We start from the raw sequence: 15,100 nt of genomic DNA on the forward strand, positions 1-15,100 counted from the left end.
AATTTGAAGGTTTCGTGAGCAAATTATCGATCAAACTTAAACTGTGTTTTACTCTTGAAAAACAAAATACGTCACATTAATTGAAAAGGAGGAAGTATGTTTCTGTTTCTAAATCATATTCCCGTAAATTTATTAAAAGATCAGTAAACCCCATTAAATTTACTATAATTTTTTTTTAACATTTCAAGAGATTTAAATTGGTGTTTCATAAGATACGCAAAATCATATATTTAGTTAAGGTGATAGGTTAAGAATATTTTTCTTTATCATGAATTCTCATTGACCTACAAACATATGTACATAAATAATAGTTCCCATAATTGAGAAGTTTTACTCCAATTTCAGTAAATGGAGATTTGATCATTTTGCCTTTGAAGATAAAACTTTTTTCTAAAAAAGTTATTATCAACCGCAATTTAAGAGAATATGAATAACTATATAACATTTTCAGTTCCAGCGGTTGGAATATATACTATTAACCATATGTTTAGATATAATATTTATTATAGAATAAATATTTATTCAGTTTTAATAGATCATATATTTGTTTATGATGTCTATTTACTTATATTGTAGATGATTTAGTGTATAGAGTTTTAACTTATACACAGAGGATTAAATCATCGGTTCTTATAAGTATAAAGTTTTTTTTATTCACAATCTAGGATGGAAATTGGACATGTCATCGGTACGATTGTAGCACATGATTATATATAATTTATCTTGATTATGAGAATGGTATAGTTCCAACTTCTTGTGCTAGTGCATTTTGTATGTATTGAACGTGACCGAGTAGAGATAATTGTTTTAGACTGACTGACAAAAATATATTCTCTAAACTGTTAAATGTACTTATATTCTCAATCCTGATATAACTATTATGATTTGTATATATCAATAATCGTTTTGATTTATTAAAAGGTGAGATTCTGAGATGATCAATATGCCTGATAGATTGGATGATAGTAATTTATATTGGTGAAATAATAAGTTAGTTGATGAAATTCATGTCTTGTTATAGAGATTGATTGATATGCCTTTTTGAGAAACTTATATATTTTCATCGTGTCAAACCTTGCAAGTGGATTTATGAATCCGACACATAAAATAAGTTAAGTAGTGCTCTAAAGGAAATTAGTCATTAAATTCGCCAGTAATTTATTTTATTGATTAGTATCTGTAATCTTAACATGGGGAATTACATAAGTGTTTAATGGGGAATTTCGAAATATAAATAGAGGAGTGCAATTACGAATTTCTAGTGGAATGATTTGTAATTTATTATGGTAAGAATAATTCAAATTAATTATTTGGAATTATTTCCATGAAGGAAGCCTCAGTAATTAATTATGTGGTCACTACAGTGCCCATATTTAACTAGAACTCAGAATCTTCATTCTAAGGAAAAAGAGGAGGAGGAATGTTAGTTTGGTTGAAGAAAAACTAACGTGTATTTTTTCTGGTTTTCCAAAAAACTAGGTTTTCTACTCCTTTTTGGATTGGGAAGAAATCTCTATAAATAATGATTCTCCTAACCTGGAAAATAGATGAATAAGTTTTCTATTCGATACTTGCCCACCCAAGTACTGAGACCATAGCTGTTGTCTATCTTGTGAATATGCTTGAAGGTCTATCTAACTTGGGGATTCGTTTGAAGGTATCTGCTCACGCTTCAAGAGATATTTATCGAATTAAATTTCAGCAAGTTTATGTGTTCTAAATTATGCATTCTAACATAAACGATATTGATTATCTATTATTCGTGTAAGCAATAAGTTTATAATATGCTTAGCTTCCGCAGTACATATAGTTTTTCGATACCTATTTCCTAGAGTTTTGGTATTTACAGACCCAAAGAGCCACATATATTAAATTAAAAAGAGCTAGGTACAAAAGTGAACTTAGTCAAATGTGCTAAACCCCCAAAACCAATTAGGACTAATTTATTGAGAAAATAATAATAAATTTTACTTGATTATAAATGAATATAACTTGATTGGTATGAGTGGAACTATAAGATAATATTGCATGTATTATGAGATGGTTTGTTTATAAAGCATGTTCAACATTTAATTTATATGTTTTTCAAAAATTTTAATCATATATACCTAAAGAAAAAAAGTGGGATTAAAATTTTTAAATGAATAATGTAGATAATTTCTCAACTCAAATGGTTCCTCAACTAGTTATTTTTTCAGAAAATTATTTTGTAACATTAAAATATTAAAATTAAAGAAAAATGTTATTTTCTAAAATTGAGTGACTTTTATATCAACTTGATTTAGACAAACAATGGAGACAAAATTGAGAATAACTATAAGTATGAGGAGAGAAAGACTATGGTTACTATCCCCACTATCATGAGAAAAAAATATATTGTGAAATAAGAGTAAGATGAAACAGAAATAGACTATCTTGATACATCTCAAGACAAATGAGTTTTTTCTTTTTCATAATTCCCAGATATTTTTTCTTTCTTCATTTATCCCAAAATATATCAAGATAATCATTGTCCTTAATAATATATATTTTTTTCATGATAGTAGGGGTAGCAGTCATAATTTTTGTCTTTCTCAAAACTTTATTTTTATCATAAAACTAGTCATTCTTATGCGAAGAGTCAATTTATAAGTTCTATTCTATATGCAAAGAGACAAAATAAGTAGTTATATATGTAAAAAGCCAGTATATCTTATTATATAATTTGAGAAAGGTTCCTCTAAGTTAATAAAATATTATCCATTTATTGCAATGGAATACATTGGTTTTTATTCTTAAAATTTTTATTGATAGATAATAAATTTTAGGTAGTTTAATTTAAAATTCTAAAATAATAAATAAAGTTCTACTATCTTTAATTAAAAACTTAAAAATTAAAAATAAGATTTATTGCACTCCTAAATATTAATTGCAACACATAGTAATAATTTTATAGTGATTAAAGAAACTTTTTACTGAAGAATTAAAATTAATTGTAACTTATATCATTGAAATAAAGGCTTGATAATGTGGAAAGAAGAGTGCATTCTTATGCCAATATACAAGAAAATTTCTAATTAAAAAAAATAGGAATAATTTCAGAGAGCTCCCTTCAGGTTTTGCTCTATAATACTCACATTTCCTATGGTTTATGATATTATGTCTACCTCCCTTAGTTTAATTTTTTAAAACCATTTTTTAAATTTATTTAAAATAAATATAAATCAATTATGACTTGACAAATTTGCCCTTCTTTATATTGATTTCTTCATATTAATCCATAGTATTAGAAACATGACTTATTTAATAAATACTCTAAAAATAATTAATCAACAAAATTACGTTGTTATATAATCACACACACATGTTTTTTACCAAAGAAAGATACACATTTCTTCATAGTAATTTATTCTTAATGTATTTATTAAATAAGTCATAATTTTTTTAATAATATGGATTAATATGAATAAATTAATATAAAGAGGGACAATTTTGTCAAATCGTAGTATGTTTATATTTATTTTAAATAAGTTTAAAGAATGATTACACAAAAATTAAAATAAGGAAGGTATGTGTAATATCGTATACCATAAGGGAATTGAGTGTTATGAAGCGAAACCTCGAGGAAGTCTCTAAAATTATCTCAAAAAATTAATATTAAAAAACTTGGAGATGATATTTAACTATATATAATATTCCACTTGATAGACATTTTATCTGCATAAAAAGAAATAATTCTACATTATTTTATGAATTAAACAATTTTTTGTTCTATACCATAATTTTCAAATGCTTCAAAATGTTATTTACCGCAAAAAGTTGTAGTAATATAGTTTCTAGTGTGCAAATTTTATCTCAAAAAATAAATACGAACTCAGTGTCTGAATTAACATTAATCAGGGCAGAGCTAGGGTGTAGACTGCGAGTTCAGTCGAATTTAGTAATTTTGGTTATAACTTGTATCAACTATCTTAAAAAACATTGAATATGTACCAATTATTAAATTAGAATCTGTTGACCTGAAAAAACTCATAAATTTCAAATCTTAGCTCTGATAATATTTTTTCGTAGATTGTAGAGAGCATCCTATTGTTTGTATCCTTTTGGAGGGAAAGGAGTTGTTAAACTAGTCCTACAAAATTTGTACAAATTCAAAGTGTTTTATTAAGATATGAAAAGTAACCAGCTTACAATTCTGGAGACAAACATACTTATAATTCAACTAAATGCAGTACTAAAATAGCTCTCAACAACATTACTAGTCAATATTTGCAGCACAGAGAGATTCGTCGTACCGACACATCTCGGTGTTTTGAACTGGCTAACTGCTGCTCCTAACCCTACAAAATGATCTAAAATCTTATGAAACGTCCCTCTCTTCACAATCCGTAGCTCAAGGGGACCGATAGTTTTGACCTTCCGAGAGCTAACATAGCCTGCATCGACGAAAGATTTGTCTAAACAATTACAACATTCTTTCAAAATTTCCTCACTTGCCTTACCATTCAGTTCCCAGAAGATCACGTAGTGCCCTGGATCAGCTGATGTGTTTACGTTGCTAGAGAAATCGACTACTTCTAACTTCTCGTTTAATAAGAGCTGTGCTGCTGCCTCCACGGCTAGTTGTAAATCTTTCTCTGTGTTTTTGTCGATGTTGATGCTCAGTAAGAGATTCCTACGACAAATAAACTGGAGCTCTGGAGTTCCATTGTGGAATCCTTTTATCTTTACCACATCACCGAGCCTGTATCGATATAAACCTGCATTTTACATGTGTATATTCAATCAAATCAAAACGAATAACAACATAACCAGTGTAGTCCCAAATGGGGTCTAAAGATGGTAGTGTACGCAGAGCTTAATTACCCCTATCTCAGAGGTAGAGATGTTGCTTGCAATAGACCCTCGGCTCAAGAAAAAAACAGTCCAAAAAGGAGTAACGGAAGTAAAAGCATAACAACGCATACTAAACAGTAACTTCAACAAAATATATGACAATCGAAGTATAAGAAACAACAGAAAGCAATAAAAATCGAAGGACAAAGAAACTACAAGAGCAATACTATGAAAAACATTTCCAAGGAAGGGAAGAACAAAATCATACCAGCGAAATTGGTGACAACAATTTCATACTCTTCACCGAGTTTAACTTCAGTTAAACCAACTGGTGTAGCCTCCACGCCATCTACATTTTCCACGAGAGGAATGAATTCGAAATAACCAATATTAGGAAGAACAGCATAAGTAACTAGCTCGGGAGGCAATTCAGGATTAACATTTGCTCCGATCCATCCTTCAGAAGACCCGTAATCTGCACTAAGCAGAGGTAGCTCCCCTGCATAATGCCTCAATTTCTTCAAGTACGGTTCCATTGATCCGGTCATGATACCATATATGTACCTGGTGTTGGGGAATAATTCCGGTATCAACCCGTACCAATTACTTAACCGAATGCACTTGTTATAAATAGTATCAGCCAGTTCTGGATCAGGCTTGAGTAATTTTGACATTGCTGATCTTATAGAAGGAACAGTTACGCGACTAGAAAGAACTCCGTCCCTTATATTTGCAACAAGTTCTTGCCATACTTGTTCAAATTTTCTAAAAGCATGGACAATACTATGAGCAAATGTAGACGAGACAACTTGAACTTCGTTACGTAAAATGAGACCACACAAGAGATGACAGTACAAGGATTGATTGAAATCAGGGCCGAATATCACTTCATCGGGGCTACAACATGGGGTCTGCATTGCTTTCATTGTCTTCTTGAATTGCGAATTTCTGTATACATTTGTTGTGGCTGTTCCAGCTGCTAAACCTCCCTTCGTCTTGAACTGTTTGCTTCCATAAATGAACTGTAATGCTTTCCCATTTACGACTGGGAATTCTCTGCAAATTAACATACATCCATCTCCACATCAATAATTTGATAAGTGAACAATTTTTCCCCTGTTTCATAGTATAGTTAACCAACATATTAACTAATTGTGATCGGATTGGATTATACTCCTTTTTATCTACAAGCAATGGTGCAGTCAGAAATTTCATGAAAGATGTCAAAGTGCTAAAGTGAGTCTGCTCTTCTTAAAAAGGGAAGGATATCGAGGTGTGCTAAAGTCAGCCTGCTCTTCTTAAAAAGTGAAAAAGAGCTGCTACTAGTGGCATTGAAACACACAAACACTTTAAGTTTGCGTGTCTTTGCTCTTTCAAGGCGACTAAAACCACTATGCTATATCATGTTGTGTCAAGGATGTCCAGAATATATTATTTAACCATTTTGTATATCATTTTACTTATATATATGGTATAATTATTCGATGAAAGGGACATGAATGTAGCTACGCCACTTTCCACAAGTACATCGACGTAACATGAGTGCAAGAGGGGTTAAAGAATCATTTTTTTTTAGTTATTTTAGTATATGGATCTTAAAATATTAAAGATTCAAAAGTTCTTTTTTTTTTTAGTTGGAATGTTATGTTACTCGGACTATTCAAAAATATCAATAGGTTATTGTCGGATCATCTAAAAACAATGCATTTTTTGAAGTATTTTTAAAGAATTTGAACATCATAGGTAAGAACGTTGGGATGTATCCCCACATTTGTCACCATGTGAAACTCGAACACTTGTACTAGAAGGTTCAACTTATTGGTACCAAGAGAAAAATTTACAAACAGTCGTCAAAAGAAAATAAACTTTTTTTTCCCATTTATTGGTATCAAGAGAAAAAACTAAACAACCCATGCTGTGTTTTGTTAGGGTTTTGCCCTGATTTTCTTTCCTTATTTGAAGTTTATTTATTTCCTTAAAGAAAAGTCAAGTATTACCATAAATGCTTGAACTTTTTCTAAAAGGAAAATATAATTTTCTTCCATATTTGGTTTATTCTTTCCTTAGAGGAATAGTTTGGAGATCTATAAATTGAAGATCTCTATTCTCATAGCATAACATAATAGAATCCACAATGTAGTCGTTTAGTGAGTTTTGTTTATGGGGAGATTTAATCTCTCAACAGTTTTAATATTTTTCTTTATATTAGTTTTCATATAATAATATTAGTTTTTAGTATAAGTTTTTGTCATCTAATTTATCAATCATATTATTTGCAATTGTAAGCTTCCGCATGACGCCCTAATCACCCTTCAGAACCCAACATGTTTTTCAATTGGACTAACTTTTTCCACAAATAAAACAAAAGCCATTAGCCAAAAAAAGCTGTAGAGTTGAAAAAGATGGCAATGACCAAATGGTATGTAAGGACTTTAAGAGAAAAACAAAAAGAAGTAAAAACAAAATCAATAACCCCCCATTTCCCAAATATTAGAGAGAGCTATGTCGCTCAAACTCTTCAAAATGTAGACAGGTGCATGTTCGATACCTCGAAAAGTAGTACTCCCTCTATTCTAATTTATATGGCATCTTTCAAATTTCGAGATTTAAACAAAGTCCTCTTTTATCATAATTTTTTCTATATTTTAAATTGTCAATTATTGTGACATATAATGCTTTTTTAAGCAGTTTATAAATATGTAAATTTATTTCAAAAAAATTGGAAGATTTCATATGCGATTTTTCCGTCAATTTTGACTCTCGAAAAACGAAAAGTGTCACATTAATTGGGACCGATGGAGTACATTTTTGAAAAATTACAGCGTAAAGCATAACAAGGTAAATAAGATATTACATTACCTGTTCCTAAAGGCAAAAGAAGTCTTGAATATTTGCATGGTGGATTCCATCAATTCTTCATTGAAAGGTACAAATTTTGGTTTTCCTTGAGTTGTACCAGAACTGCAATCAACCATTATCATCAAATTTTCTTCTTCAACTTCTATAAATTGTAAAATAACTACCAATTTCAAGCCCCCACATTTAACAATTGAAGAAAATTAAAAAATCATTTTATTATTTATAAAAGGCCATTGGACAGAGACGCTCTGTCAGATGGTATAAATTCGTCAAAAAAAAATACAAAAATAAGTAAAGACACAATAATTATGTCTCAATTGCAAGTTAACGTCGTTATGACAGAAGGGACAGATTCCCTCAGCATATTAGTTGTCATGTACTCCCTATCTTCCTATTTACTTATCCATTTTTCCTACTTATCCATTTTGACAAAAATCAAGAACGGACAAATTGTTTTTCCTATTATATCCTCAATTAATTACTTTGAAAAAAGTAGAACCTTTTGAAAATATTAAATTTTTAATTCATCCATTTCATAATTAATAGGGGTAAAATGATAAACTCACTATATCAATAATTGCTTTCTTAATAAGTGTGTCAATTCAAAAATTGACAAGTAATTAGGGACGGAGGGAGTATTTATCAAGAGTTAAACTATGAAGTTTGTGTAACATTTTAAATTATATATATGTTCTCTTCACATCAACAATTCAACATGAGAAAAAATGCAACTCGTAGTATTTATCATATAGTTTTTTAATATCTAAATTTCAAATACAAAATATTGAGTTGATCTAATCTAATTTAACTTCGAAAATGAGTCAAATTAACTTTCAAAAAGATAAACATAACAACTAATTTAGGATAGCATAAGTAATTAATATTTTTTTAATTCTAGATGTCTAAAAGGCACTCTTTGAGTTATCAATTGAGTTCAAGTCAGAATTTCGAAAATTAACTTTTGCAAAGTTGTTATTTATTTGGATGGAGTGTTTACTACAAAATATTTTAGAATATCATTTGTAGTTTATATGTCAATTTCAAGGGAGTTTGATGAAAGATTTGATTTAGTTTTTGTTAGAATTTCATATCGAAACTCAAAAGAAAAAAAGAACGATCCTATTTTCATTATATTTCAAGTGCATGTTATTTTCATATACAATATATTATTGTATATAAAATAACATACACACGACATACCAAATACATTCAACAATATAATAATACGTGAGTTGTAAAACATTACCTCAACGAGATAGTGGTAATAGATTTTCTAGTAAGAATAGGAGTAAGATCACCATCAACAATTCTACGAATGTAAGGCTCCAAATCCTTATGTGTAACAAGAGGAACACAATTCTTGAAAGAAACTTGATCTGTTTTACCATTAAGACCCCATTGTTGTAAATATTCTGTCCCTCCATTTTCTTCAAGAATCTTTTGTAAGGTCTCTTCTTGAATTCTCCCAGCATCTTTGCTTAATAGCTCAAATTCATCGATCACTTGTTGTGGATCAAACTTATTCTCACTTTCCTCCACCATCTTCATTTATCTTCTTCCTGTACTAACAGAATCAAGATTTGAAGTTACTCTGTTCATGAATAATTATTTAATAAATTTTCAAATATAAAACAAAAGTTTATGAGTTACTTAAATAATATGATTTCGCAATCTTAAAAAAAGGGAAAGACTAAAAATACTTTTGAACAATTGATTATAGAGCAATTTATGTTTCATACACAATATTATTCTTTATCATTAGTGATATGGAGAATATATGCCTTTGAACTATTGGAAATAGCGCAATTATGTTTTTTATTATTGTTGGGATAAGGGTCTGAAAAATACCTCGACTTTGGTCGGATTTGTTGTTGCGATACTAAACTTTCATGAGGACCTATTACCTCCCTAGACTATTTAATACCGTATTTTAAACATATAAATTTGCCCACCTGGACATAAAAAATAATGCAAAATTATAAATAGTAATGTGTCCACGTGGGCACATATATACCTTTAAAATACACTATTAAATAGTTTAGGGGGTAAAAAATACGATATTAAATAGTCTAGAGAGGTAATAGGTCCTTATGAAAGTTTAGTATCGTAATAACAAATTCGACCAAAATTGAGGTATTTTTCAGACCCTTATCCCTTTATTGTTTGACATATCTACTTCACTTAGCTAATAAAATAAGGGCATCTTTTTAGTCTTAAGGCAAAAGGATAATAGGTGTGTTTAGTATAAAGAAACATATATTTTTTCCTGAAAATGTATTCTTAAAAAATTAAGTTTTTTTTTTACTTATTGTTTTAGTATTCGATATGCATGGAAGACAAAAATACTATACAAATATTATGAAAAATAGGATGGAAGGTATTGAGGGAGGAGGGTTATAAAGATGAATTGTATTAAATGTCTTTTGTGAAACTTATTTTTTCTATTTTCACTAGAAAAATCATTTTTCAAAGTTTATAATCAATCAAATATTAATATTTTACATGATACACCCAAACATAACTACTTTTTTCCAATAGTTTAGTAGTAGTATTTTGGTGTCATTTTCCCTACAAAAATAAAATAAACTACTTGTTTAAGACTAATTATTATGGGAGATCAATTTAATACTACTCATAAAATAAAGGACAGAAGTAGAAAAAAAAAAAAGGGGTCCCATATATGAATATTGGATAGGAAAAAAAAACAAGGTCAAATTATAAAAGCAGTGCTTTGAATCTAACTCTTAAAAGCTTCACATCTTTGTAACAGGGCCACTTAGCAATCACTAACATTTTGACAAAAAGGCAAAGAAATAATAGCACATTAATTTTAATAAAATAAAATTTATTTTTGTCTAAAGTGGATTATATTTTTAATTTAATAGGAGTACTATCAAATATGTCATTGGAACTCAGACAGCTGTGAACAAATAGACAGAACAAGATATAGAAAAGACACATAAAATTTATGATTTTCTGTGAACCCAAACAAAAGTTAATTAATGGCCACACACGGTAATAGTACTTCTTTTTGGATATTCTATATCCGTATTAGATTCTGATTAAATTTGAATTTGTATGTTATAAAACTTATTTTTGAAGGTAGCACTCTCAACAAATTTAAAAAGTTCATGTCAAAAATTCATATCCAACATCTCAAATGAAAAACGGAAGAAATCTCTATCATTGCATCACAACTCAAATTAATCATGGTATACTTGATTCAAACTAATAATAGATAAAGTTATTATCAACTAGTGATAATCTATGGGTACAGTACAAAGTTACATAACTATTTAAAATTCAAGAATAAATAAATAATATATACTTATACTAGCTCTTTTCATCTTCTATTTTTTTTTGAAAGAGAGAGTCCAACCTTCTAAATTTAATTTTAAATGATTTTGTTTTACTTTAATTTTAAACAAAAAATTAAAGAAATAAAAACTACATATAAATTACTCCTACAAAATCCAAAATCACAACTTTTTAATTATAAATATTCAACAAATTTATGGAAAAATGATATTCTCAAAAGAGTGTCACCTAAAATTGAAATAGAATAGATGGTAAACAGATACCTATTAAATAAATATATAACACAAAAATAGAGTTTAAGCTAAATTTACTGAATTTTGTCGAACAAGTAACTAAGTATATCGGTGGTTCCCTTGCCAAAATTAAACAAAAGAAGCTCCAAAAAGGAAAAGATATTGGGAATAAAAATAGAGTTTCAAAGAAAATAGAAAAAAGGGAAATAAACTCAAAAATTGACGAATACTTGTTAATATTGAGAACCTGATAAAAAAATATACAGAATATACGTATATCTTTACCTCGATAAACGATAGCTAGAATCGAAGAGAAGGGAAATATATGCTAGCTTGGATTTCAGTGTAAAAAACACATACCATAAATAAAGAGAGAAGAAAACTTTGTGAAACAATTGAGGAAAATGGCAAGTAAAGGAATATATTTATAGATGGAATGATGTAGAGCAAACATTGTTCCACTGTGTGGGCCCCAAGCATTTGAAACCAACCACGAGTCGAATTTAGAATTTAAATTTATTATGATTGTAAATATGAGTTTTGATACATTATTTATATAATTTTAATCTAATTTATATTAAAATTATAAAATTAGATCAAAAATATCGAATTCAGATGGTTTCAATACTTAACCCTCGATCCACCAATGCAGAAATCGCTTTAGTTTTAGGCAGAAATGTTGTGTTGTAAACAGAAAAAAAATTGAGAAATATTTTTTCCCTTTAAATAGGAATTATAGTGTCGAACTTATAAAAGAAAAATCAAAACTAAGAGATAATTTGTCGAATAAGTATTCGATTTTATTTTATTAAATGAAAAAAAAATTATACTAAAATAGTTAATTAATTTTATATAAATATAATAAAATTCATGAAACTATAACTTATTTTTGTGATAAATATAATTCAAAATAAATTAAAAATGGACCTATATAAAATAAAAATACTGCAAGGTAGTGAAATAAAAATATATCAACCTCTTCTTTTCTTTCTTTCACAATATTCGATATTAGAGTTTTGATTAATTTCATTAAATACTCATGATCTCTGATTAATTCGATTAAATACTCATAATTTCTATAGTGGTGTTTGTGGTTTGATTTGAATTTATTTATTTTTAAATGTAAAATGGCTAAATGAATTATGTTTATGAAAATTAAACAAAAAATTAGAGAAAAAGGAGTGCAATGAAACCCTACACACCAATAATGTTATTGACTTTGAGAGTGTCTGTCCAAGGAAAGAAAAAGATAAAAGAAAAAAGAACTTAGGGTCTGTTTGAATTGGGTTTTGGCTTATGACTTATAAGTCAAAAGTTATAAGTTAGGATTTCTAACTTATGACTTTTGGCTTATTTTTGTTATTTGGCTTTAAAATAAGTGCTTATAAACATGTTTTTTAACTTTACTCAAATACTTTAAAATTACTTAAAAACTATTTTGACTTTAAAATATCTAAAATAAGTCGATTCAAATGGACACTAAAGCCTAGTAGTGACAAAATAAGGGCTGCACAGCCAGCCAAATTAATAAAATTATCGTAATTGTCGTAAAACTAAATGGATGCCATGTGGGTCACCCCTTTAATTGTCATCACTTGACGTACTAAATGGATGCCATGTGGGGCACCCATTTAAGAGGTGTCATCACTTGGCCAAGTGGATAACTTCTCAATGGCCAAGTGTTGGTTTGTAGATTTATCATTGGCTATAAATAACCATTACTTTCATTCACAAAGGAAGATATAAGAAAAGTTTGGAGTATATTATGCTCTCCCTTTGTTTGTTCTTCTTATTATTTTAGTTTATTAATATTAGTTTGTTAACTTGTTATTTTACAACAGTAATCAACTTTTTATTTAATATTTTGAATAGTTACTTGTGTGACTGTATAGTATTTTTTTATGTTATTTTTTAAATATATAATAGTAATGTTATTTAAAGTAAAATTGAAGCAGGTTAGTGTGTTAGGCCTCATAGCGTTTGTAAAGTTAAGATTTTTGTAGGCGTTAACTGAGATCAAGTTAAAAAGAATATTTATATTATGTCTAGAAGATAAGTAAATTTAAATATGCATATACATAATATATATATATTTGTTCTTTATGCATGTAATATTAAAACAACAATTGTAAAAAGATAATATTACATTTTGCATCAAAGTTATAAAAGAATTATTTCACTTAGGCGAAATTCATCGATGATTACTAAAGTTGGCATCAACTTTCACTTAGACATCTTAATTAGGATTTATTTATTTTAAACACCTCACGTCGAACTTGGCTATTTTATTTTGACATTTTTTTGACAATAACAATAAACTGAAGAAGAATATAATACACTCGTTGATAACATGACAAACAATCAATTACATGATTATATATGTCATTTTAAACAAATAAATAAAAATTTCAAATCTATTTAATAAATAAATAAAAATAATATCCTAAAAAGTTCAATTTAACGCCCCCCACCCCACACACACCCGCCCCACCAAAACTTGTCTTCTCCATTACATCCAATAAAAAATTTTAGATTTTTCTTAAATGTATGCGTATTTTCTTTAATTGTTTCAGATTTGTCTTCTTTTTCCTTCCCCTTCCCCCTCCTATTTTAGTATTGTTTAGAGGCAGGGCCGACTAAACAACATTGGGGGTCTAAAGCCAAATCATAGAGAGGGGTCCTAAAAAAAATTTAAAAAATCATCCTATATACTTTTATTTAAAATCTACTTTTCTAGCTTTTTTAGATGTAAATTCATTAATAATTATTTTATAATCGATTTGTAGTAATTCTTTTTCAATTGATAATATACCTAATCCATTCAATCTCTCTTGAGACATTGTTTATCTTAGATAAGATTTTATCAATTTTATTTTCGAAAAACTTCTTTCGGCTGAGGCAATGGTTACAGGAATTGTTAACATTATTTTATAAGCAATACATGCATTAGAAAAAGAATCAAGTCTTTTTATTTGATTGAGTATTTTCATTAGATCATTATTTTCTACTTGTATTATTTCCCTTAACACTTTTAATTCAAAAAATAAATCTAAACCATTAATATCAGAATAACTATTATGTGTTAAAGAAAGCTCAAGGTTAAGACAATGTTATTTTAAATTCTCATCTTATGCTAAATAATTTACAACAAAAACAAAAAACTTTATCCAAATCTTTAGAGTAAATTAACCATTTTCTTTCATGTTTTTCTTTGTTTGCCAATTTTTGAATATAGTGTGTTGTAGAAAAATGTCTTAAGTGTTTATCCTTTGGAAAATTTATATCAATCATTCTAATTGGTCCCTTTTCTACTAATAGATCTCTCAATTTTGTATTTGTATTATTCCATTGACTTGGGTCATATATATTTTTAGGGATGCAACTATTTAAATTACTTAGGAGTTCTTGATTATTGGGAACTATGTCACATTTTTCACCAACTTCTTCTAGATTTTCTTCTTGGATGTTATTATCATCTAACTCAATTCGATTAGTGACTTGTTCATTTGAAGAACACCCTCCGATATTTTTTGATTCAGAATTTTTATTATTCGTTAAAAATCTATCAAGGGCTCCTTTTTGGGATTTATTTAATTCCTCAAGTTTTCTCTTTTTCTCTCTTTTTGTAAAACCAGAATCATATTTTCTAGTTGACATATTTAAATTAAATAAATTGTAATAATAACTAAAACAAGAATATATATGCTTATGAACTAAGAATATCAACAATAACAATTTTTTAAGAAAAACTATAAAATAAATTTAGAATAATAAATCCTGACTCACAAATAAGTTGATATAATAATATAGAAATAATAGTGTGTTTCTTGACTCCTTCAATGGAATGATTGCTTGTTGCACTTCTTTAAATCCGA

At 28.3% G+C, this 15,100-nt stretch overlaps 1 protein-coding gene across 2 annotated transcripts; it reads right to left on the minus strand.

Annotated features, from left to right (window-relative positions):
* Window positions 1-4,119: 4,119 nt before the first annotated feature.
* LOC125867065 (jasmonoyl--L-amino acid synthetase JAR4) lies at window positions 4,120-11,839 on the minus strand. 2 transcript variants are annotated; one of them, XM_049547484.1, is made up of 5 exons: window positions 11,511-11,839; window positions 8,921-9,233; window positions 7,675-7,776; window positions 5,084-5,871; window positions 4,120-4,739 (listed from the first exon to the last, which is right to left on the minus strand). In XM_049547484.1, exons 2-5 carry the CDS (start codon window positions 9,220-9,222, stop codon window positions 4,198-4,200), a joined length of 1,734 nt encoding a protein of 577 aa, XP_049403441.1. In that variant the 5' UTR covers window positions 9,223-9,233; window positions 11,511-11,839; the 3' UTR covers window positions 4,120-4,197. The 2 variants fall into 2 exon arrangements, with proteins under 2 accessions (XP_049403441.1, XP_049403442.1); XM_049547485.1 differs by having other exon boundaries at window positions 8,921-9,238; window positions 11,511-11,628.
* Between the last annotated feature and the right edge of the window lie 3,261 nt (window positions 11,840-15,100).

Source organism: Solanum stenotomum, chromosome 6, assembly GCF_019186545.1.
Source record: "Solanum stenotomum isolate F172 chromosome 6, ASM1918654v1, whole genome shotgun sequence".
In the NCBI taxonomy this organism is placed as follows: Eukaryota; Viridiplantae; Streptophyta; class Magnoliopsida; order Solanales; family Solanaceae; genus Solanum; species Solanum stenotomum.

What these genes read in the sequence shown, in the direction of transcription:
- LOC125867065 (XM_049547484.1), bottom strand. Translation starts at nt 9,222, where the DNA reads ATGAAGATGGTGGAGGAAAGTGAGAATAAGTTTGATCCACAACAAGTG. An exon ending in ATTACCACTATCTCGTTGAG is followed by an intron (nt 7,777 to 8,920) that starts GTAATGTTTTAC and finishes GGTTGATTGCAG; the next exon opens with TTCTGGTACAACTCAAGGAA. An exon ending in TCTTTTGCCTTTAGGAACAG is followed by an intron (nt 5,872 to 7,674) that starts GTAATGTAATAT and finishes GTTAATTTGCAG; the next exon opens with AGAATTCCCAGTCGTAAATG.